Below are 24,598 nucleotides of genomic sequence, written 5' to 3'. Positions count from 1 at the left end.
GCTATTGTCTCACCTTTTTTCGAGCGTACACATTGCAGGAAAACTAATAAATCACTACAATTTTTCACCAGGAAACTGTGTTTTAGCAGGAATTTTTACGATTTTTTCGGTATCAAAACTATAATTTATTAAGGAATCCACAAATATTTGCAAAAATTTTAATTAAGGCGGCCTAAATTGGTGCCAGATTTAAGTGTGTTTTTAGAATTTTTTGTTCCATTCTTCTGTATCGCAAATTAAAAGTAATTAAATGCCACTCATTCTACTTTAAAGCATCATTAATTGGTCACCTAAATACTTTTTAAATTATTGTTTCCTGATTGGGGACAAAAGGTCACTTTCTCTAAGGTCCCTAATCCTAATCTGCTCTTTTATTCAATTGATTACTTATTTATTAAAGTGCCACGAGAGTTTTTTGCGCATCTAACACATTTACTTGATCAAAACTTGTAGCAGGAAACGAAATATCCAAGTCTAAATAATGTCTGTAGGTTCTTCATAATTCTAAATCGTTTTATTCACTTGTGTGAGATGACAGCAGAAATTCTAGCTTTTTCAGCAGGAAACATGACCTATAACCATTTTCTATTTATTTATATAAATGTTTGAGCTGACAAATTATAGTTATATGCAACAGGAATTGTAATTACACATTTTTCTATTAGGTTTTTATAGTTCAACCTGTTTTGACATTAATAAGAGCTTACAAATCCCCAAACCTTCTAAAAACAGCGACAATAAAGATTATCCAATTTATAGATTCTTCATAATTGTACACTGTTTTATTCATCAAATGCAGCAGGAAACGAGCTTTTTTAGCAGAAAATTAGATAATCTTCGAAAATTTTTAATGATAAAGTTAAGGTGACTTGAAAATTTGTATTTAGTTGAAACTTAAAAAAAACTGCAAAATTAAGCGACAGAGCCTCAGCAGGAACTGGAATAAGAAAACATTAAATGTTTCATTCTTTTGTACTAAATGCAAGGAAAGTGTTTTGTGGATTTAACTCAGTAATGTTATTTTGCAACGGAAAACAATTTTTGGAATCTAGATGAAATTTCTAGATTCTTGATAATTACAAAGCCTTCTCAGTTTTAGAATACGAGCTTTCAGCAGGAAATGAGATAATCTTCGAAAATTTGTAATGAAAAAATTAAGGTGTTTTGAAAATTCTAATTTAGTTGAAACTTAAAAAAAATGTAAAATTAAGCGACAGTGCTTCATCAGGAACTGAAATAAGAAAAAATATCAATGTTTCATTCTTTTTTATTAAATGCAAGAAAAGTTTTTTGTGCATTTAGTTCAGTAATGTTATTTTGCAACGGAAAACAAATTTTTGGAATCTAGATGAAATTTCTAGATTCTTGATAATTACAAAGCCTTCTCAGTTTTAGAAAACGAGCTTTCAGCAGGAAATGAGATAATCTTCGAAAATTTGTAATGAAAAAATTAAGGTGATCTGAAAATTCTAATTTAGTTGAAACTTAAAAAAAATGCAAAATTAAGCGACAGAGCTTCAGCAGGAACTGAAATAAGAAAAAATATCAATGTTTCATTTTTTGTTATTAAATGCAAGAAAAGTTTTTTGTGCATTTAGTTCAGTAATGTTATTTTGCAACGGAAAACAAATTTTTGGAATCTAGATGACATTTCTAGATTCCTGATAATTACAAAACATTCTCAGTTTTAGAAAACGAGCTTTTCAGCAGGAAATGAGATAGTACATACAAAACAACTCACTGTGAGTATTTGCTATTTATTTAAATAAATGTTTGAATGTTGTTTGTACATTTTTCACATTTTCTTGATTAAAAATCCTGCAGCACGAAACGAAATATCTTCCAAATCTAAAAAAAATTCTAGGTTCTTCATAATTCTAAACTATTTTAGTTAGCCTTAGAATATTTTTTTTTCCTGTAAGAAGGTAGCAAAAAAACTAGCTTTTTCGCAGGATAAACATGACCATACAAGCATTTTTTGTGTGATTAGGTTTTGACTTTTTAACTATTTTTTAACTTTTTAATATATATTAAATATCCTCCAAATTTTCTAAAGGCAGCAAAATTAAGGTATCTAGTTTGCATGGTTGCAGAAAATAAGCTTTTTTAGCAGGAAATTAGATAACCTTTGAAAATATAGCAAAATTGAGTGGCAGAGTTTCAGCAGGAATTGGAATAAGAACAAATCTGCTGTCTTACTCAATTAATTCTCGTTTATTAAAAGCAGGAAAGTTTTTTGCGCCTTTAAAACCCAGGAATGTTTCTTTGATCAAATCCTGCAACAGGAAACGATTTATCGGAATTTAAATGAAATTTCTGTATTCTTGATAATTGCAAAGTGTTCTATTCAGTTTCAGAACAGTATCCCTCCTATTTAGTAATGGTAGCACTAGCAGGAAAACGAGGTTTTTCTGCAGGAAATAATAAGTGTATGAACTGATAAAATTAACTGCTTGAATTTTTTTTCTATTGGTCCAATAAGTAAAGAAGCGGGTTTTAAACGATATTGACTATTGGTCCTTTTTGTTCGATTTCCAGGCAGTGATGAGTAAATTGCAGCAATTAAGTGGCACTTATTTCATTTAAAAGCCTCGTTAATTGGCCACCTGAATACTTTTTAAAACTGTTTTCTCATCGGGGCCTAAAAGTCGCTTTCCCTAAAGTTCCATGCGACTTTTCTACTGCTTCTCAATTAATTATTCGTCAAATTACAAGCAAAGCGTGATCTTGTCTAGCTCTCCACAGTCTCCACTTCATCGGCATTAATTACATTTCATCCCGTTGAAGACAATTGATGACCTTTGATACCTAACCCAATTAACATCACCTTTGTGAAAGTGCCTCAACACTTCTAATTTACTTAGTTTTCACACGATCACGGTGTTACATTTTAAACAAGCCAACTCGTGACCGATCTTCCGCATCGATATACTCCCAACTGAACCCTCTGCACGTGCATATTAAATATTACAAATTGATATGCAAATGAGGTCTGGAGAGATCGCATCGTTGATGGATTCGCCTGTCGCGGTGCTTTTTTCAGCGCGGAAACGAAGAGACTGCAACGGGCGCGCAGGAACGAAACACCCGCAGGAAAAAAATGATTTGCGCAATGATCGGGTGTGAAAGGTTGTGCGATTTGCAGGATCGGACATAAATTCTGCTTATAACAAGGTGCCGTAATGATAAACTTTGAGGAATTTTATCTTTTGATCAGACACGAATGGAGAATTTTTTACGACTTTTGCACACTGTAAATCATTGTTTTTGAGATTATTAAGTTTGCTGGAAAAATCACAGCAGGATTACGCCTACTGTGCCCACCGTGACGTAGGCGTGCAAAAATCCGGTTGTATCAAATTTTGAGATCATAACTTTCTAATTTGGATTTTTGCGATTTTTCAAAAGTGATCCGATCTTGGTGAAATGTCACGATCGGAATATATTACTCGCGTTATCGCAAATCACTACAAATTATATTTCATATACGTTTCTCTACGTGAAATAATTACCATCAGGAATTTTTGCCCGTCAAGACTCCCTTGTTATTAATTCGCGATTATCGACAACAACTTGTATTATATTCGCGTAAATAATAATTATGTATGTAGGTTATTCAATTATTTCAAACAATTCTCTCCGAGGAATTAATCACGTTTGAATAACTCGCTTTCTGAAGGAGTTTTCATTATTTCAGCCTGAAAAAATTGGCGGTCCGCACGACAAAAGAAATCATTACTGGAGGGTCCGCGAAAAAATGCGAATCTTACGGTGAATTTAATTAAAATTGACAAGAACAAGACGGTTGCAGGGCGTGATGGGTGGGCTTTGTGAGCGGTTTATTTATCCTGAAAATTGGAAGCTGCAGGAATTTTCCTGAAGTGATTTTCCATCATTAGGAGGCCGACCTGATTCGATCTCTAAATTTTAAAGGCACGACTACCAACCGACAAGATAAAAATACCCCCCGTTGCGCTTTAAAGTGACGTTGATGCTAACTTGTAGTTGTTAATGAAGTCTTCGAATAGAAACAGATTATAAACTGAACGAGTTGTCAGGACGTTACCAGGGGAACATTATTCAAACAAGTTCGAATTAGCTTCCCTATTATCAAATTTGGCCGAGAGATTTTTAATTGACTCTTCGATTCGGCAATCAACGATTAATTTAGATATCTAACCGCTGGTAATTTTATATGTGTATTGCCAGGGCCGGATTACCCATTAGGCTACCTAGGCTGCAGTTGAAAAAGTTGAAAAAAATTAACAACTTGGATTAACATAAAACCTTAAATAAAACAAAAATCTTCAAAAGTTGAGGTGTCTTACATTTTGCAAATTGTAAAAATCATTGTCAATGATTTCATCGTGTTAGATAAAAATAAAATATCAAGTTTCTGATACGTATTTATATAATTATAACAGCTATATACGAATATCCTAAACATGCCTTATTTTTTTTCTTGATATGAAATCTTTTTAAATGCATTTTTGGAGGAAAGTAGGTATACTATGAGTTTTAAACGAAAGATGACGAATTAAATTCTGTTCTATATCGGTCGTCTACGATCGTTTTTAAGTTCAAATTAATAGAAACATATTTAAAATCAACACTAAATCGAAATTTGGATAATAAAGAGCTTGTGAGCTAGTTGGGCAGAGAAAACAGTGAAACTGGCTTCAAAATTCTATATAATATACAAGGTGAGTCTTTTAAAAATATTTTTTACTATATTTCAAAAACTAGTAATCACACAGAAATCAAATAATGCTATTACATACTTACTTAATAATTTTCTCTATACATGTGACTTTCTTAGAATTTTTTTATGATTCCTCACAATTAAAATTAATTACATAATTAAAAAATTAATATGCGAACTGGAATTTTGTAATTTCTACTGTCATTCTAAATCGATGCTTATTTAGATAGTGTATTGAGCAAAAAATTCTTAAGAAAATCGTTGCCAGTCTTAAAATTACGCTTTTTAATTTTTTTGTGTTTGTTTAATTAATTAAATGTTGGGGTTAGCGACACTTTTTTAACATACTTTTTTCATAATCCAACATTTAAGCATCGCTTCTTTTTAGAATTACATGAAATATAATTTTTTACCTTTCGGTTAATTGAATTAGATGAAAATGTAGAAAAATTCTAAAACAATTTACATGCATAGAGAACTGTGTAATTATTAGTTTTTAAGATACTGTAAAACATACCTACTCACAGACCCACATAGTAGGTACTGTACTACAAACAATCAATAGTGATTAAGTTGGTATTAGGTGCTCAAAAATTTAAATTCAAGAAGCCTCTTATGTTAGAAGACGTATAGGAACAAAATGGTATACCAACTTATTTTTTTAATTACGTATAATTTGCTTGAAAGTTTTACATTTATCCTAAAAAATTTAGAATGCGCACAGAAAAATATACGGAGCTCCAGAACTTCAACCTGGCTCTCTAGTATCAGTTCTTTACCAAAATTTATCAATTACAATAAAAACCGTTAAAAATTTAAAAGGGCATTTTAAAATTATTTAGTTTTGTGTAAAAGGAGTTTTTTTTCAGTTAAGAATTGTAATTACAGTGATGTTATTAATAAATATTATTGTATGAAATGTCTAAAATTCGATTTTAGAGTAGCTGGGGAGACTTATGTGTTCTGTTTTTTATTCGTTATTTCTGATTTTATCTTTAATTTTATTAAGTTATTTACTGTTCTATACATGTGTTTACCTTGCTTAAAAAAATAATAAAGCATTTAAAATTAAAGATTAGTAAAAAGGTGTAGAAGGGGGGCACCAAGTCAGATTCGCCCAGGGGCTCCTACAACTATAATCCGGCCCTGTGTATTGCGTAATTCCAATTTGTGGACTTTCTCGCATAAAATGTGACCACCCAACCCATTGTGGCGAAAAATCGCCATTTCTCGGATTCCTGCAGCGAGAACGGATGCAGGATTTTAGAACAAATCAATAAAATTGTTATTAATGTCATTTTTGTTAAAGACGAATTTCCTGTTTAGGACGTGAAGATTTCGAGAATGTTTTACAAAATTTCTTACGGTACTCCGGGTCGTAATTAACCTCTTCCTTGAAAGTAATAGCTGACATCCGATCTTGCATAACTATCTCCAGAAATCTAATCGATAGCTTAGGCCAGATACATAATTTTTCCTCTATTTTAGGCTAGAGATTTCTCTCAGTCATGCCTAAAAATGGTCGAGTAACCTCACCGGTGATAATAATGCGATTAGACCAATCTAATTTAGGTACCTGTAAATGGAGATTAATGTCATTTTCTCTTTTCCAAGCGCTACCGGCTCTGTTTTGAACACTAATTAACTCGACAATGAATGAGTGTTTTTTACGATTCGATGACACGACAAACACTGATTGTATCATTTTCGCGGTTACACAATCGGAAATTTCTGGGCAAATTAATGCAAATTTATTGTCGCAAAGTGTGAGCGAACGAGAAAAAAATCACGTACTAATAAATTCACCTGATAATTGCGTGTGCATTTGTGATTTCTGCAGGTGTTGATAAATATTCTGATAAAACAACGAGTTTAACAACCTTTCCGTATATAAATGAAAATTAGAGCGACACCGACGACGATTTTCTTTCATGCAAGCGGTATGAATGAAAGCCGTAAAACCAATACATATGCCATTAATTAATAAATCAATTTAACGAGTGCACAATCGATTCGGAATAAATCTAGTTACGCAATTTCAGCCCACGATGCAATTCACGAGACTTTCTTCGAGGTGATAAATTGTGGAAATAAAGTACACGCACGCGTGGGGCGAAATGAGAGGTATTAATTTACTTAGGAAAAAATATTAGCTGAGAATAAAATTATCAGCAAAAATTCAAAGAGCAAGAGGTCGCCTCCGACCGTAAAGTTTTACGACAAACCTCACAGTTAACATTTTCACGTTCCTAGCTGCTAGTTTTGGTTTTTGGTTCGATTTTTACAAGCTTCAGATTTGTTCTGCAGATTCTATTAGGCAGAGTTTCAAACTGTCACCAAATTGGTAGCAGGAATTACACAAGTACAGCAGGAATGGAACAAAATGGAAAACTGACAAATAAATAGCAGCAAATTTGGTGCTGTTGTGCTTGTAAAAATTGGTAGCAGGAATGACACAAGTACAGCAGGAATGGAACAAAATGGAAAACTGACAAATAAATAGCAGGAAATTTGGTGCTGTTGTGCTTGTAAAAAATTCCTGCTATTTATTTGTCAGTTTTCCATTTTGTTCCATTCCTGCTGTACTTGTGTCATTCCTGCTACCAATTTTGTGACAGTTTAAAACTCTGCCTAATAGAATCTGCAGAACAAATCTGAAAAATGAAAGGAAGTCCAGCTTCTAATTCTGAACTCAAGAATCTGTTACGATTTCAGTTCCTGCTGAAGTTTCGCAGGAAGTCTAGAAAATGGATAAAAAAGTCTACTCTAACAGATTAGAGCAGCTAAAAATCCGCGAATTAAAATCAAAGAGAGCTTTTAAATCTGAATGCAAAAATTTGACATTATTACAGTTCCTGCTGAAGCTTTACGGTCAGGAAATTTGGAACAACTAATAAGATGATTTAATGCTACAGCAAAAAAGTTCTAATCTTCTGTTTCATACAATGTAGAAGCTTTTAATTCTGAAAACATTAAATTGGCCATTATTCCTAGTTCCTGCTAAAGTTTTATTTATGCACTAAGTAGATCGATCATTTCCCTGCGGCAGCAACAGTTCAATTTTGCTGTACAATATGTTTTATGAAGTCAACACACAATTTTAAATTAAAGCAAACCAGCTATAATATGCACAATAAAACAAAATAAAGCCATTCATTCTAAAGTCAAAAAAATTGTCATTGCAGTTGCTGCTGAAATTTCTCAGCTTAGTAATCAGTAAATTTGTAAAATGGATTTGTAAAATATACGGATTAATCAGTTCATATCCTGTTACAGCAACAAAGTTCAAGTTTACTGTTCTTTACAATAATATGTCTTATCAAGTAAACAAACATTTCTAACTTTTTTTAAATAGAAATAATTTTTACTTTCCTGAGCTCGTATTTTTTAAAATATTGTTTTTCAAGTTGTTTTTAATAAATGTTCAGAACCTTGTTTACAGTTATACAGATCATTATTTCTATCTTTCTTTTCTAAATATTTTTGCCTTTTGTTTCATATTTTGTATTATTGTTATTCTTCCATTTGTCGCCAAATATTGCCTTATTTGCTTTGCCGGCGAGCCACTGGGGCACTTTTAACCTGGCTATCAATTTTCAATATTCGATCGGATTCCCGCCGCGTTCCCAACAAGCTTATTAAAAGCGGTCGGTAGGTATCTAATTACCTCCGTTGTATCGTCCCGATTTGATCGACGTTGATTGCAAACTCGTACTTGAAACATCGAAATTACTTCAAGCCGAACACTTTAGCTACTTCAACGACAACGAAAAACATTCCAGGTATAAAAAAAATAAAGTGGGTTTCCGTACAGGTAGGCGGGATTTATACGAACTTGCCCTGTCTTCAAATAATTATGAGATACCTAAGATACTTCGTGGTCTAGACAGGCGAACGTTGTGAAACTCACTCCTACAGCCGCTTTGTGAAAAATTTATTTCCATCATAGGTGCGTTGCGTGGAACACAGCAGGGGGCTGGTAATTATCAATATTTTGCATATTGTAATGCCTGGCAAGGAACGGTACTGAGGTGACATCACCCGGATTAAGGCTAAAAAGCGAGATTTGGGAGAATTTTGAAAAAAACAAGGAATAAATAAGCTACAGATTCTGAGAAATACAGATCTTTATTTCAACGTTTCTTTTTTTCTATTGCAGCTTGTAGTTCCAGTTTTGTAAACATAATATTACAAAACATAATTGAAAACAAGATATAAAAAAATAGAAATATATATAATTATAATATGCTTAATAATAAGAGGAAGAAATATAATGTAATAAACAAAAAATTAAAAAATGCAAGATAAAGAAAAAGAAGATAGTACCTAAGTAAAAAAGTTAAATCAATAGATATATAATAGTTTCTCTTCGAAGATAAGATGGTTTTGAAGATAGTAATAGTACCAGTATTCAGTGAACAAAAAATGTTTAATAAATAGGTATCTACATTTGAAAAGGTTGTCCAACTTAAGCCAACCAATAGATCAGTTCAAAAGGGCTTAGGTTACGACAAGTAAAGCATAAGTAACAAAAAGATGATTGTAATAATAATAATATTAATAATACTAATAATAATAATAATAAGAAGAAGAAGAAAAAGAAAATGAAGAAAAAGACGAAGAAGAAGAAAAAGAAAAAGAAGAAGAAGAAGAAAAAGAAATAGTTTTCTTCGTTTTTTCTTTTGAATAGTAGTCAGTAGTTCTAATTCTTCCTACCAGATTATGTTATTAGTTTAAATTGTTAAAAATGTCAATCCTTGTTTTTTCCGTCTTTAAATTAAATCTGGTCAAATCAGATAAAAATGAAAAACAAGAAAAAGCAAACCTTTTATTTTAAGATTAGACAACTTTAGAAATAAAATTAATTATATTAGAGGGTAACCTATACAAGGTGAGTCTCCTAAAAATATTTTTTACTATATTTCAAAAACTAGTGATCATACAAAAATCAATTAATGCTATTAAATACTTACTTAATAATTTTCTCTGTGCATGTGACTTTCTTAGAATTTTTTTATGATTCCTTCACAATTAAAATTAATTACAACATTAAAAATATTAATATTCACGAATTGGAATTTTATTTTCTACTGTCATTCTAAATCGATGCTTATTTAGCTAGTGTATTGAGCACAAAATTCTTAAGAAAATCGTTGCCAGTCTTAAAATTATGCTTCTTCATTTTTTTGTTTTTGTTTAATTTATGAAATGTTGGAGTTAGCGACACTTTTTTTAACATACTTTTTTCATAAACCAACATTTAAGCATTGCTTCTTTTAGAATTACATGAAATATTATCTTTTAGCATTTAGTTAATTTAGTTAGAAGAAAATGTAGAAAAATTTTGAAACAATTTACATGCATAGAGAACTGTGTAATTATTACTTCTTAAGATACAGTAAAACATACCTACTCACAGACTCACATTGTAGGTACTGTACCTATGAACAATCAATAGTGATAAGGTTGGTATTAGTTGCTCAAAAATTTAAATTCAAGAAGCCTCGGAGAAGTATAAAAAGAGGATTGTAATAATAATAATAATAATAATAATAAGAAGAAGAAGAAGAAAAAGAAGAAAAAGAAGAAGAAGAAGAAGATAAAGAAGATGAAAAAGAAGAAGACGACGAAAAAGAAATAGAAAAAGAAGAAAAAGTGGAAGATGAAGAAGAAGAAAAATCATTTTCTTGGTTTTTTCTTTTGAATAGTAGTCAATAGTTCTAATTCTTCCTACCAGAATATGTTATTGGTTTAAATTGTTAAAAATGTCAAACCTTGTTTTTTCCGTCTTTAAATTAAATCTGGTCAAATCAGATAAAAATAAAAAACAAGAAAAAGCAAACCTTTTATTTTAAAATTAGACAATTTTAGGAACAAAACTAATTACATTGGAGGGTAACTTCCAATTACTTATGGATTTAACTCAAAAAAAAAACTCAAAGACAACCTGTAAAAGCATCAAAAAAAAGCAAAGGATAATTAATCGAATAGAGCATTGTCCTTTGAATAAAAGACCAGCTACCTGAGCTCGCGCCCAATTTTCCAGAATAACCCTTGTCATTAGTATTTCGTTACACTTTCCTCTAAGTTTCGTGACAAATTTGAGGCTTGTGACCGTATGGTCTATTTTTAGCCACAATTGTATTTCCTGTCTCAGACGCGACTAGATTATCTCTTGGCTTTTTATTAGAGTAGTAAAAATGACTCAAAAAATACAATAATTACAGTTAATTGTCATGTTAATGACCTTAAACCCTGGGAATTGTTGCACATTTAGCGCTCTTGTGACCTCGATTATTTCTTCTAAAACGATTTCGCAAAACTAGACACCATCAAAGAGGTTATAGCGTCCAGTATTTGTAAACAGTTTCAGTTTTATCGGCCTAATTGCTGTAATTATTGCCTGCCATAACAATTACTTGCTTGATAACGAATTGTAATAATTTTGAAGTGTTTAGCGATTGGACAAAAAGGGGCATAAATCCAGTCAAGCTCCTGACACAAATCCCGATCTCGGTTAATTCAAGCTTCTGAATAAAACCTGCGAGCATTAAGCGTTCGTCAGACCATTGAGCCGAGTGATGTGATATTTATTCAATGGTGCAACATATGTGTAAATAAGCGAGTGTTAGAGCTGTCGTGGGCAGATGACTTCCCTTTCGCGTTCATTTGCATCAGAACCCGTTCCTTACACCTACGTCCCCACTTTGTGAATGAAACACATAACTGGGCGTTAAATAATCTCATTACCAAGTGGGCTCCGCAATTCGCCACGACCTAGTCGGGAGACCAGGAGGAGTTTCCGGCACCAAGGATGACCAGACGTTGACTCATTGCAAAATTTCGACCCGGAAACTGGGCTTCAAGCCCCCAGAAACCCGAATCGAATTTTTGTGTGGGATCGCAGATTTACTCAAATTGCTAAATACAGTTCAATCGTAGGCCTCGTGACTTTATGTAGATGTTAAGCCTACGTGGTGTTACGTGACGTGGTGACATATTGAAAGTATTTTACGACTTTTCCGCAACGTTTTGCAAAATTTCACTCATTGATGACTTTTTCAAATGGTGCTTAATGAAGTTGCGAAATGGGATTTTCGAGTGAATGAGTAGGTTTGTGCTCATAAACGCGTAGGAAGTATGCAAATTTTTCATATTTACTAAACTTCCTTTTTTGTCAACGTTGGAGTGACCCATATTTTGACTCACCGCTTTTTTTAAATATCCGTCTGTTTGGCAACCTTTAAACTTGTCCAAACACGAAAAATAACATGCTTTATTGCCAATTTAATCATATTTGGGACAGTGAGTGATAAGGGCAAGGATTTATCTCGTTATTTATTGCCTCTTATCATAGATAAAATTAATTAGAACGCACGATCTTCATAGAAGTTTAAAAATTAAAACCGGGAAGGTTATGGAATTTGATTGAATCAATTTAAACAACAACTGAATCAGCCCGAAGCCCAGGGCTGGATAACCCATTAGACTGCAGCCCAGGGGCGCCAGCAAACGGAAGTTAAAAAAATTAACAACTTAAAATAAAAATAAAATTTTTTTAAATTCAAAAGTCTTACATTTTGCAAATTGTAAAATGTAAAAATACATTTTGCAATTGTAAAAATCATTGTCAATGATTTCAACGTGTTTGATATAAATAAAATATCAAGTTACTGATACGTATTTATATAATTATAACAGATATGTACAAATACTCTAAACATACCTTGTTTATTTTCTTGATATGAAATCACTTTAAATGCATTTTTGAAGGAAAATAGGTATACTATAAGTCTTAAACGAAACATGACGAATTAAATTCTGTTGTGTATCGGTCGTCTACAATCGTTTTTGAGTTCAAATTAATAGAAACATATTTAAAATCAACACTAAATCAAAATTTGGATAATAAATAGCTTGTGAGCTAGTTGGGCAGAGGAAACAGTGAAACTGGTTTCAAAATTCTATATAATATACAAGGTGAGTCTCCTAAAAATATTTTTTGTTATATTTCAAAAACTAGTAATCACACAGAAATCAATTAATGCTTTTAAATACTTCCTTAATAATTTTCTCTATGCATGTGACTTTCTTAGAATTTTTTTATGATTCCTTCACAATTAAAATTAATTACATAATTAAAAATATTAATGTTCGAACTGGAATTTCATAATTTCTACTGTCATTCCAAATCGATGCTTATTTAGATAGTGTATTGAGCAAAAAATTCTTAAGAAAATCGTTGCCAGTCTTAAAATTACGCTTTTTCATTTTTTTGTTTTTGTTTAATTAATTAAATGTTGGGGTTAGCGACACTTTTTTAACATATTTTTTTCATAAACCAACATTTAACCATCGCTTTTTTGGAATTACATGAAATATAATTTTTTACCTTTTGGTTAATCGAATTAAGAAAATGTAGAAAAATTCTGAAACAATTTACATGCATAAAGAACTATGTAATTATTACTTCTTAAGATACAGTAAAACATACCTACTCACAGACTCACATTGTAGGTACTGTACCTATAAACAACGAATAGTGATAAAGGTGGTATTATGTGCTCAAAAATTTAAATTCAAGAAGCCTCTTATGTTAGAAGACGTATTGGAGCAAAATGGTACACCAACTTATTTTTTTAATTACGTATAATTTGCTTGAAAGTTTTACATTTATCTTAAAAAATTTAGAATGCACACAGAAAAATATACGGAGCTCCGGAACTACAATCTGCCCCTCTGGTATCAGTTCTTTACCAAAATGTATCAATTACAATAAAAACCGTTAAAAATTTAAAAGGGCATTTTAAATTTATTTAGTTTTGTGTGAAAGGAGTTTTTTTCAGTTAAGAATTGTAATTCCAGTGATGTTATTAATGAATACTCTTGTATCAAATGTCGTAAAATTCGATTTTAGAGTAGGAAGGGAGACTTATTATAAGTGTTTTTTTTTATTCGTTATTTCTGATTTTTTTCTTTAATTTTATTAAGTTATTTACCGTTCTCTACATGTGTTTACCTTGTTTAAAAAAACTACGTAATAAAAAAAAATAAATCCGGCCCTGCGAAGCCCCAAATCGGAACCATTAAAAACCAATCACTTGTAGAACATCTCTTCAAAGGCGGTTCACACCATCAGTCAGTGACTCACCTAAAAGCCGAAAGCTCTCCCAAAGTCGGATTTTGAGAGGAAATAGCTAGAGATTCTCTAATCTGCGGCCAGACATGAAGCTGAACTCTCGCTGTATTATGACGAAGCCTCGCAATTGACTTTGCCTGGCTCTCGGTTCTACGAACGCTCAGTTTTCGTTCAGTTATGCTGGCGTTCGGTTGTTCGTGGCGCTTTCTCGCCGAAAAACGTGGGAAAGCTGCTTGGTCCGAACGCGTTTCGTGCTTTAGTGGAGCTTTTGTGTGTTGAGAGCAAGAACCGAGTGATTTTTGGGATTAGGATAGCATGTAAGGGAGTTAACCGGTTCTGAGCGAGCTTTAGCAGGAGTGGGATTTGAGGCAAATTATGACAGGTAATGCGAGCTTTGAGGGGACTGCCTTTCATAACTAATTAACTCAATATTTGAACACAATCAAGTTGTTTAAATAGGCTCGAGTGAGGAGGGGAATGCTCATAACTCATTCATTCATGATAACAGCTAACAAAAATGTGGTAGATACACAGCTAATGTTTGAGGAAAGTGTTTTCTCCCAAAAGCTTCCGAGCGGATCACGAGTCACTCGAATCAAACACTTGGAACACAGTTTGTCGGCCTGATCAAGCCTTTCCCAAATTCGATAAAGTAGGTTGATCTAATCGTCCCAAGCCATTATTTGACTCGACGTTGAAATTAGCCTTGGCGTCACTTAACTCACAAATTTTTGTTTATTGTAGTCCCTGGAGGCGACTTTCTCCAAATTACCGACTAAAGCCTCTCATTACGTTGCCTCAAGTTCAAAATTTCGATGTGAATATGCAATTTTTGCAAATGAATTTGTCAAAATCGAACAGGTGGATAACATCTGTTTCCTGTCATGTTGGGTGTACGTAACGAATTTATTAAGGCGTGCCTTTTTGCAAACTTATCTAATCTGGTGTTACTTGGGAAATTTGCCCAGGATTTCACTTCTGGTCAAGCCTTGTATACTTGAAAATTTTAATGAATTCGGTGGAGCGTAATCACGAAATCTAATAATAAATATTCATGTTAGGACAAATATTTATAATGAATGTGTCTCGTAAAACGCTACTTAAAATAATGGCTTAATGATTCTGAAACCTTGTTAGAGATCTCGAGACAACATTCTTGAGAATTAATTGTAGAAATGATATTTGGAGTCTTTGTCCCCTTGAGAGGATCGGAAGCCTCTCAATTGTGGACACAAAAGGAAAAAGGGACGTTCTCGTTACAATAGCCTTGTTGTGGCTAATAATAGTCTTTACGACTCCAGTAGCAGTGATTATAACCTCGACTTTGGTATTTTTGCAAAAGCGTGTGAGAAAATTCAAGTATGCAAGTCTTCAAGCGGACTCAGATCGGGCCGATCCGGCGCCACTTTCCGTCATTAATTACCGGAATCTTCCGCAGAGTGCATGTGCAGTTCAGTGCCCTTACAATGTAACTGGAGGACTTTTAGCCATGACGAGTCAAGTGCATAAGACTAGACCGGGAAGCGGTCTCAGCTTGAGCGTTCTAGGTGAGTCCGATTTTTGGAAAGCTGGCATTTTCCGGTCTATTTGGTGAGGGCTAAACTATCTCTCAATCATTCTACTTTCGATTCCCAGAACTCTATCTAAAAACTCCGATATCTCACTCTTATAATCATATTTTCAATTATATGGCAAGCACAGTGTGATGAAACTAAGAGGTTTAGACAAAAACGAGTGACACATTCTTGGGTCCGTTTTTTGACAAAATAATTTTTGGCAAAACTGCATCCCGCTATCGTCTTTTGTTTTAGACTTATAAACAAAAGTTGACATTTTAGCGAAATCTTAAAAAATTCATATATTCCTTATTATAAAAGATACACATTTGAAACAAAAACATTATACAGGCACTATTTGACAACAATTTAATAACGTTATCAGCGATTTTTTTAATCATTCGTTTAGCTGTAATAACATAATATTGTATTTTTTAAATGAGAATCATAGTTGGCTATGACATTTTCTAAAAACTTATTTTTTTCTAAAAACAATATAAATACAGTTTGATATTTTTATATACATTTTTACACTTTTTTACAGAGAATTTAATAATGCTACCAGCAATTTGTTTTAATCATGCGTTTAGCTGTAATAACATTTTTAAATAGGAATCATAGCTAGCTATGACAGTTTCAAAAACATTATTTTTTTCTGATTTAATATGTCTATTTGTGAGATACATTATTTTTAAGTATTTAAGATAAAATATAACATTTCGCTTTTTCTTTTTAGTAGGCCATGAAAAAATTTTGGATTTTCAATTAAAACTATGAAAATTATATTACCCAACAAGTATTTATATTTTATGATTTTTTAAACACTAATTAATTCAAAAACAGCATAATAAATTATTATTACATCAAATTTTTGCAATTAATAAAAAATATTTGTTTTTAGATTTAAAATGGCAAGCTTACATTGTCATTCTATTTTCTAATTAAACATGAAATGTCGGAAAAAGAAAAATCTTATTAACTGTATGAGTGCCTGTCAATAAAATTTTATTTTACAAAAAAATGTCAATCCAAACACCAAAATTAAATCCCATCTGCGGTAAAAAAATACATAACATTATCAACGTCACCTCCAATGCACTTCACTAAATTCTAAAAAAGTGTTAACAACTGGTAGTGACACCTTGTTTTCAATTTCATGCACATTTTTTAGGTAATTAAAATCTGCAACGATAGTATATTTGTTCAATTGAAAATAACTGTGACATAGCTTATTTTGATAATTTCACATTTTTTACTTTAATAACCGTTCACAAAATTTCTAGATTATTCACACCTTTTATGTGAAACAATTTTTCCATGGGCAACTACTTTCAAATATTTTAAATATATTTTTTTTTTCAAAAGTATATAAAAATATCAAACTGTATTTATATTGTTTTTAGTTCAGGAAAAAATAAGTTTTTGGAAAATGTCATAGCCAACTATGATACTCATTTAAAAAAATACAACTTTATGTTATTATAGCTAAACGTATGATTAAAAAAATCACTGATAGCGTTATTAAATTGTCTGTAAAAAAGTGCCTGTATATTGTTTTTGTTTCAAATGTGTATCTTTAATAATAAGGAAGATATGAATTTTTTAAGATTTCGCTAAAATCTGAACTTTTATTTATAAGTCGATAACAAAAGACGATAGCGGGATGCGGTTTTGACCAAAATAATTTTCTCAAAACGGATATTAATATCTCATAGCGAAATATTTTAATAAAGATTAAACGCACTGTCACTCCAATCCTTGAAAACTACAAATAAGAGTTTCAACCTTATCAGAGCGTTGAACATTTTAATGAATTTATTGACCTTCTGCCGTTGGCACAGGTCAAGTGTGTTTTTCTACGAACTAATGAATGGATCAGTATTTTTGGTCCAAACACTGGCCCCGCTTCAGTGCCTGAAACTGATTTAGAACGTTTTCCGAAGATAAATTTCAGAAACCACCGTTAATTAATCGTGGAGAAAATTTCAAATGGAGGCGGAAAAATTGCCGAAGGCTTGTTGTGGATTACATCAGCGGTTTTATTATGTGAAATATGGTAAATTTAACCTTGGCCATGTTATTGTTTTAATGCACTCGCGCCTAGGCACTTCGTGACTTTAAATTATTAATGGGGTTTTGCACGCTGAATGATGTGCTGTCGGAATTTCGAAAAATTTGCTTTTGTTGCGCTTGGAACAGTTGGCTATGCGCGATTGCTCCTAAATGTCATCGTTTCAAGGTTCTGCAGCTTTGTATTTTGCAAATTGAAGGTTAAATCGGTTATTGCCTCGTCTGCTAATTAATTGTTGTTCAACTGGAATTTTCATGAGAATGGTTTTGTTTGCTTGTAAACGATTTTCGAGTTAGAGGATTATGACGGCTTATCTCTCTTCCTGATAAGGTTGCATCGGCGCCTGTCGGCGAAATCGGCTCACATTTCCACAACGTTTCTACTTCAACAATATCCGATAACAAGTATTTGTTGTTAATCTTATCTCTGGTAGTGTACCGGGTTATCGTAGTAAACAGTGTAGACCCAACACAGTCCAGTCATTTTTCAAAAAACGCAACATAAATCGCGAATAAAGGACTATTGAAGAATCCCTGCCCACAAAAGATTTAATTTACGAGCCGAAATTGTGAATCACGCTAATGTATTGAAGATGAAGCGCACATTAATTGCATGCTTAGCAGTTTCAAAAGAAGCAAGCACAGTTTTATGATTTATCGGATTTTTGGGCGCTGCTCGACTGGAGACAAAATTCTAAAAGAGGTATTCGTGTTGTGACGAAGTAATTTATTGCCAAATAGTCAAAGGCTTTTAAAATTTTCCATATTTATGTGCACAAAACCAGCTTTAAAGTGACCCATATTGCGGCCACAACCGTGCAAAATTTTTAATTCGAGCGATATTTCTTGACCGCGATTCAAAGGCCACCAAGAAGGGTTAAATGACGGAAGTCGGTGTTTATTTGCATAGTTTAACTGGGAAAAGTTTACACAGACAAAAAGCCCGGAATTTATAAACAAAACAAAGGCCCAAACATGTGATCGGCGAGTGTTGACACCCTCTAGTCCTTTACAAATAAAGCAACTGGGGATAAGAGGCTTTGCACATATGTTATTTGTGGTCTAGACGGTTGGGCCTGAAAACACTCAAAGGAAATAAATTTCAATGATGACAACAGGTGGTGGTAGTGGTAGAAACGGTCAAAGTAAATACAATCTCGGATGCAAATAAACGTGTCTCAAGCGAGCCAAACCGAAAACATTGCATTTTGTCTAAACACTAATTTTTAATCAGAATGCAAACACACGCCGTCTATTCAAGCCGCATCCCGTTTAAGTACTTGAGTCAACACTAATAAAACTGAAATTTTCACATCGCCCACGTCACTTTTAATTCATATCCAACGTTGTTCATTCATGAGCGAGCAACATGAACTGAACCCTGACTTATTTGTTGTATTTATTACCAGTCGCTTGTTTTGCAAACGGAAAAAATCACGTGATGAATGGAGTAGATGCACCTTGAAAAATTACAGCTGCGAACTGGTACTTGGCCTTTAAAACCAATTTTCAGCGGTTGAGACGTGACAATTAATGGGCCCGTACCGCAATTTTTTATCTGCATTTTTGGAAAATTCATAAAAAAGTAGGTTACACGTATTTTTTTATTTTAATAGATTTTCAGTATTAATGCCAAAAAAAGCAATTTTTGATCGCGTGACGCAGTAGGCCGAGGTACTCCCATTTCAAAGCGCGCATGCGCATTCACTTTTAACGCCTACTACCATTTCGAGTATTTCGTTTTGGGAAGTAATAAAGTTATCAGTAATAAATTAGATTTTGATCAGTAAAAATAATAAATGATCAGTATTTAATTAATTTTTAGCACAGTAAAAATAATGCATGATCAGTATTTAATTCATTATTGCACAGTAAAAAATTTAAATGACAAGTAAACCACGCGCAGTATTTTATTAAAATTTGCTCAGTAAGAAAATCGTATATGCACAGTATTTAGTTTCAGTCTGCACAGTTTAAATAGTAAACGTTCAGTAGCTAGCTTGCAGGTTGGGGCTTCGCCCTAGCGACCTAAAAAGAAACATACCCCTCGAACGATTGAACTCGAAAACGCAAAACTCAAAATGTGGAATTCTACATTCTCTAGTTTTGAGATGCTATTATTTACTGTGCATTTATTATTTATACTGTGCATTTATTATTTTACTGTGCATTTATTATTTTTACTATGCATTTATTATTTTACTGTGCATTTATTATTTTTACTGTACATTTACTATTTTTACTGTGCAATTATTATTTTTACTGTGCATTTACTATTTTTACTGTGCAATTATTATTTTTACTGTGCATTTACTATTTTTACTGTGCATTTATTATTTTACTGTGCATTTACTATTTTTACTGTGCATTTACTATTTTTACTGTGCAATTATTATTTTTACTGTACATTTATTATTTTTACTGTGCATTGACTATTTTTACTGTGCATCTACTATTTTTACTGTGCATTTATTATTTTTACTGTGCATTTACTATTTTTACCGTGCATTTACTATTTTTACTGTGCATTTACTATTTTTAATGTGCAATTATTATTTTTACTGTGTATTTATTATTTCTACTGTGCATTTAATTTGTACCCTTTCGTTTTTGGTTTTCAAATGTTTATGAGGTGTTTGCTTATTGTCATCACATAATTGCGTACACACAGTACTAAAAACACGTTAAACGTTATATGAACATGAATATAACCTAACTTTTGATTTGCGCTTGCGTCTAGGATGCGCGTTATTTTGTGACGTCAGGTTAGTGAACCAATGAAAAAGCTAGTGGGCGGTTCTCGGCCTGTAACGTCATGATGATCTAAAATTAATTTTTTAGTCATTCTTGGGCATAGATTTCGTAGAAATTGTGTTGTTTTCCTCTGATAATTAACAAAATCCACGATTTGCGGGACAAGCCCATTGGTTGACGGAACCAAAAGGAAAAAGAATGAGGAAAGGAGAATTGGTTTTCTCTTCAAGAACATAGTTCTTGACAAAAGGATTGTTGTAGAAGAAACCATTTTGTCTCTAAAGCTCGCTAATCCCTGTCTTTTGCCGGATGTAGCGTCATTATCCAGTCAGGCAGTAATTACAGAATATTATTATCGCCGTCCAGGACATATACGGCCATACAATCCAAGTTTACCAAGACCGGTCTATCTGCTCTACCACTTGATCGTTATTAGTCCAGCTTTTGTTCATTCATTACGAGCATATGTTTGGTGTCGCGGTCATAACATCGGAGAATACTCGGTCCGTAGGCAAATATTTACCAAGGTTTCACCTTGTCGTTTCATTTTTTCCCAAACAAAAAGTCACTTTGAACAGGACGGCACGTTTTAGCAATGTTTGCAGCGATTTTTATGTAGTTTAATTGCGTTTAAACAGCCATCGAGGGACCGGTGGGTTAATTGCTCTTCGGATTTTTGCAACGCAAGCCTTAATTATCAAACCAAATACTGTGGCATTTGCCATTTTGTCACGCTTCGTGAGCAGTTGCATGATATGTGATGTGAAATTAATGGTATTTCTAGCAGATGGCTCGTTCTAACACTCCAATTATTTATTTGAAACTCTTCCCTCGAAATCGTTTCGAGCGAGTCAGGAGTGTCATAGGTCGGGCCATAAGTATTTTTTACTGCTATGTGGACAAGGTTTAATTAATTCCTCACGGAGGGTTATCTGGAGGTGGGATCTGGCGTTCTAGACTTCTAGAATTCGCATTGTTTCCAAGCGAATTGTCTTCGAGGGTGTTTTAACTGACCTTGGGGGCATCTCCAGGTACCACAACCACTCCTGGAGCCCACTCGGTCTCCCACGGACTACCCACGTTCACACCTGTTAGCCGGCAAGACAGTTACCTCGCCTATCGACTCATTAATACAACTACTGACTTTCGATGTTTAAGATGCGGCTCTTGAAGAGACAAATGGAAATGGGATATGCCTTATTTGGGCGACTTTGACTCTTCTAACACAGTAGCATCGTTTATTGCTATGACAGCTGATAATGTCACGAAATCCTCGATCAGCTATATTTAGAACAGCACTCAACTTCTAAATATAAAACCCTCATTGCTTGATGAAATGCTAGCTATTTTGAGACCAGAAAGCGCTTTGTTAACACCTTGCTTCACATGTGTACGGTTCGAAAAAGTGGTACCGGTAGTACCGTAATGTTATAAATTTCTAATTGCGCTCCAAGAAGTGGAAGCAAAAAGTTTCCGATTCGTTGGCAGTTCATAAATTACCCTCAATTTAAGGCAGAATCTCGTTCGAAATCTATGGTAATCAACTGGCGCCCATAAACCCCCGTTGCTTTATGGCCACAATTTAAAACAACTGGTCCATTCGACAAGCATTTAACTTTATGGCATTTTGAAAATCTCCGATTAATTTCTTGTTCTTGTTGCAGGTACGTGGACTCATAGTTTCTAATGGGTGAGTCTTAACTAAATTCAATTTACAAAACCACCATAAATTATTTTAATTCGGACGCGTGGGTCGTCGTTAGTTGAAAACTCTATTAAAATATTACCCAATTAAGTCGCGACGGAAATCAACTTTTTTCATAATTTGGCTAAATTATTTGAGGCGGAAAATTGATCGTGCGTATCAGACAAAATGATAATAAAAATTAATGGCTTGCAACAAGTTTTATTTCGTTGAAAATGTTGGGAAATAAATAGTCTTGTCGTGACCTAAACGTTGGGAAGTATTCGTGTGGGGAAATTTGTATTCATCACTTTCAACAAGAAATTTCAATTACAATAAACTGTACGAGCTGAAGAGAAGCCGTCACGTACAGAATTCTATCGGGAAATAATGCTTCATTAGGGACTGGTTCCCAGAGAAGCTCCAGCATCTGAAAAATTGAGCAAAAATCCTGAAATAGAAGCAGGAATTTAGCAGTTGTAACGCTTTTTTCGTTGAATGATGTTCACCTTATGGACGTTTTAATACTCTTTTTCACTTTGTAAGTAAATTTCTGATTTTGATGTTTAGTTGCAGCTTTATGGGTCTTCTGAGTCTTAAAAATGTATACCTATCTCTTTCAGGTTAGCAAGTGTTTTTAAATTGCACCCTAACAGGTCTGTTAAAGTACAGATAGGAACTTTATTTAGCAAAATCAAGCTTTATTTAATATGTTTCTCTCGTTTTTGAGCGAAATTTCATTGAAACTAAAATTTTAGAGACCGATTTAAATCCAAAATTATTTTATTTTTGACTTTTTTGGCAACTTCAAGTTTTGTTGAAGTAAATAGTAAGTTTAAAAAAAAAACATACAACGGAAACTGAATGAAAAATGACCGAATTAGATCGGATTTGATGTTATTTTATCTTTATTAGGCCGAGACAAATGTATTTTACAAGAACTTGTCAAAACACACATAAAAATAAAAATTGTTGTTAGTTTCTCTCGACTTAGCTCGTTTGACGTTAAAAATGCCAAAAAATTACAGCATTTGGTCGAAAATCATGTTCTGCTTTTGAACAATGTAAACAATGAACAATTGTGATTTTTGGTTTTTTATCTAATTTTTTTCAAACAAATTGATATGCATTTCACCTTATTTTAATAAACTTGTTCCGATTTTCTGGCCAAAAAATACTTCAAAATCACAAAAATAAAATGAAGGTCATGTTACTTTGTCTGTTTTACTCAATTTTGTTTGTTTTGGAGCGAAATTTCTGCAAGAATAAGCTGAAAAATGACAAAATTTGGTCGAAAAAGGACTTGTTTCTACATTTTTCAAGGTGCTAATTTTTGGGTTTCTTAAATAAATAAACTGAGCTGAAAAGTCACCTAATTGGGTTAAAAGTCAAAAACAATACAGCGTGTTAGGGAATGGTTTATCAAAATTTTAAGGTAGATAGAGAATGGCAAGATAAAGCGATTAAGCAAAATAATTGTAAATCAAAAATGCATAGTTTTCCCAAATTTGAAATTTATGCCTCAAATTTTGAGAACCGCTGAACTAGAATTATAAAAATTAGCGTAAATTTTAATATTTTTGACAAAACAGCAGAGGTAGATCAACTTCTTGGTCCACTACGTTATTTTTTATTTCAATTTGTGTTGTGTTAGTAAATTTTACAAAAAAATACAAAAATTTTTTTTGCCAGAACCGAGATTCGAACCTCCCACACAAATGAACATGCTAGCCACAATTTTGAAAGATTTTCAAAACGCCCAAGCGCCACTATCTCCATTTTGTTTAATGAAAAAATTAACTGCTAATAAATACCATAAGACACACAGTGGCTCTCAACAGGTGGGTTAATAAAAATTTCTGGAGAAAGTACGCAATTTTTGGAAAAATGGTGTAAGGGTCTTTAACGCTTATTATACCTATTACTAAGCCATTCCTTAACACCCTGTATTTTTTATTGTTTGCGTTTTATTAAGTGCAGAAACGTCGTTATTTTACAAAAATTATTGTCAAAAATAAGCCAAAAAAATAATCGGCGGAACATTATAGAAGGTGAAGAAACAATTGAGAGATGACTATTATTACCGAATTTCCACTGTTTAACGTGCATTTAATTCACAGCAAATTTTAATGATTTAATTCATATTTAGATGCGACGAAAAAATGAAATTGGTTTAAATTTGGTGTTAATTTCAAATTTTGTCAGCAGAATAAAAGATTTTGGGACTAACGAAAATACATTGCAATCAACTCGTGTGATCACTCGCTATCGCTCGATCGTGCTTTAAACAGTATGGATTATTATAAATCGCCTTCATTAATAAACTAGTTTATTAAATAATTACGTACATACTAATAGGTTTTTAAGCTCAAATCTTGAGAGAAGGTTAATTGGTTTGTTAATAAGCACCGATCAAAAATTTCACGTTTACAAGATTAATGCTCGACCCGAATCGCTCGAGCTAGCCTAATCCCTTTTCACACGTGTTTTTGTTTATCTGTATCATCTGGGCGAAACGAGGATCAAAATATGTGATGTAGAACCGCCCTGGGAAAGGTCGTCCAAGGTTCAACTTATAAACTATCAAAATTGGCCAATAAATCTGTTATTTGCTCAAAGATAAAATAAGAGCAAGCTTCACGGTGTAATAAATATTGGGCGTGATTTTTTCCCGTGCACTTGCTATATTGTCA

At 32.9% G+C, this 24,598-nt stretch overlaps 1 protein-coding gene across 10 annotated transcripts in view; it reads left to right on the top strand.

Moving 5' to 3' along the window:
- The window catches only part of rols (rolling pebbles), a 141,217-nt gene that overhangs the window by 92,976 nt on the left and 23,643 nt on the right, over positions 1-24,598 (top strand). For 3 of the 10 annotated variants that reach the window (XM_064357786.1, XM_064357784.1, XM_064357785.1), the window contains exon 3: positions 15,280-15,388. The exons of 2 other annotated variants lie outside the window; for them this stretch is intronic. In XM_064357786.1, coding sequence (XP_064213856.1) covers positions 15,280-15,388 — 109 coding nt within the window. Of the gene's footprint in view, positions 1-13,914; positions 14,224-15,279; positions 15,389-21,885; positions 21,912-24,598 lie in introns of those variants that run through there. 5 more of the 10 variants (XM_015978288.2, XM_015978283.2, XM_015978282.2 and 2 more) reach the window with 5 other exon arrangements.

This window comes from Tribolium castaneum, chromosome 7 (genome assembly GCF_031307605.1).
Source record: "Tribolium castaneum strain GA2 chromosome 7, icTriCast1.1, whole genome shotgun sequence".
Classification (NCBI taxonomy): Eukaryota; Metazoa; Arthropoda; class Insecta; order Coleoptera; family Tenebrionidae; genus Tribolium; species Tribolium castaneum.
The sequence above is the reverse complement of the archived record's forward strand: the minus strand, read 5'-3'. Positions and strand labels throughout refer to the sequence as shown.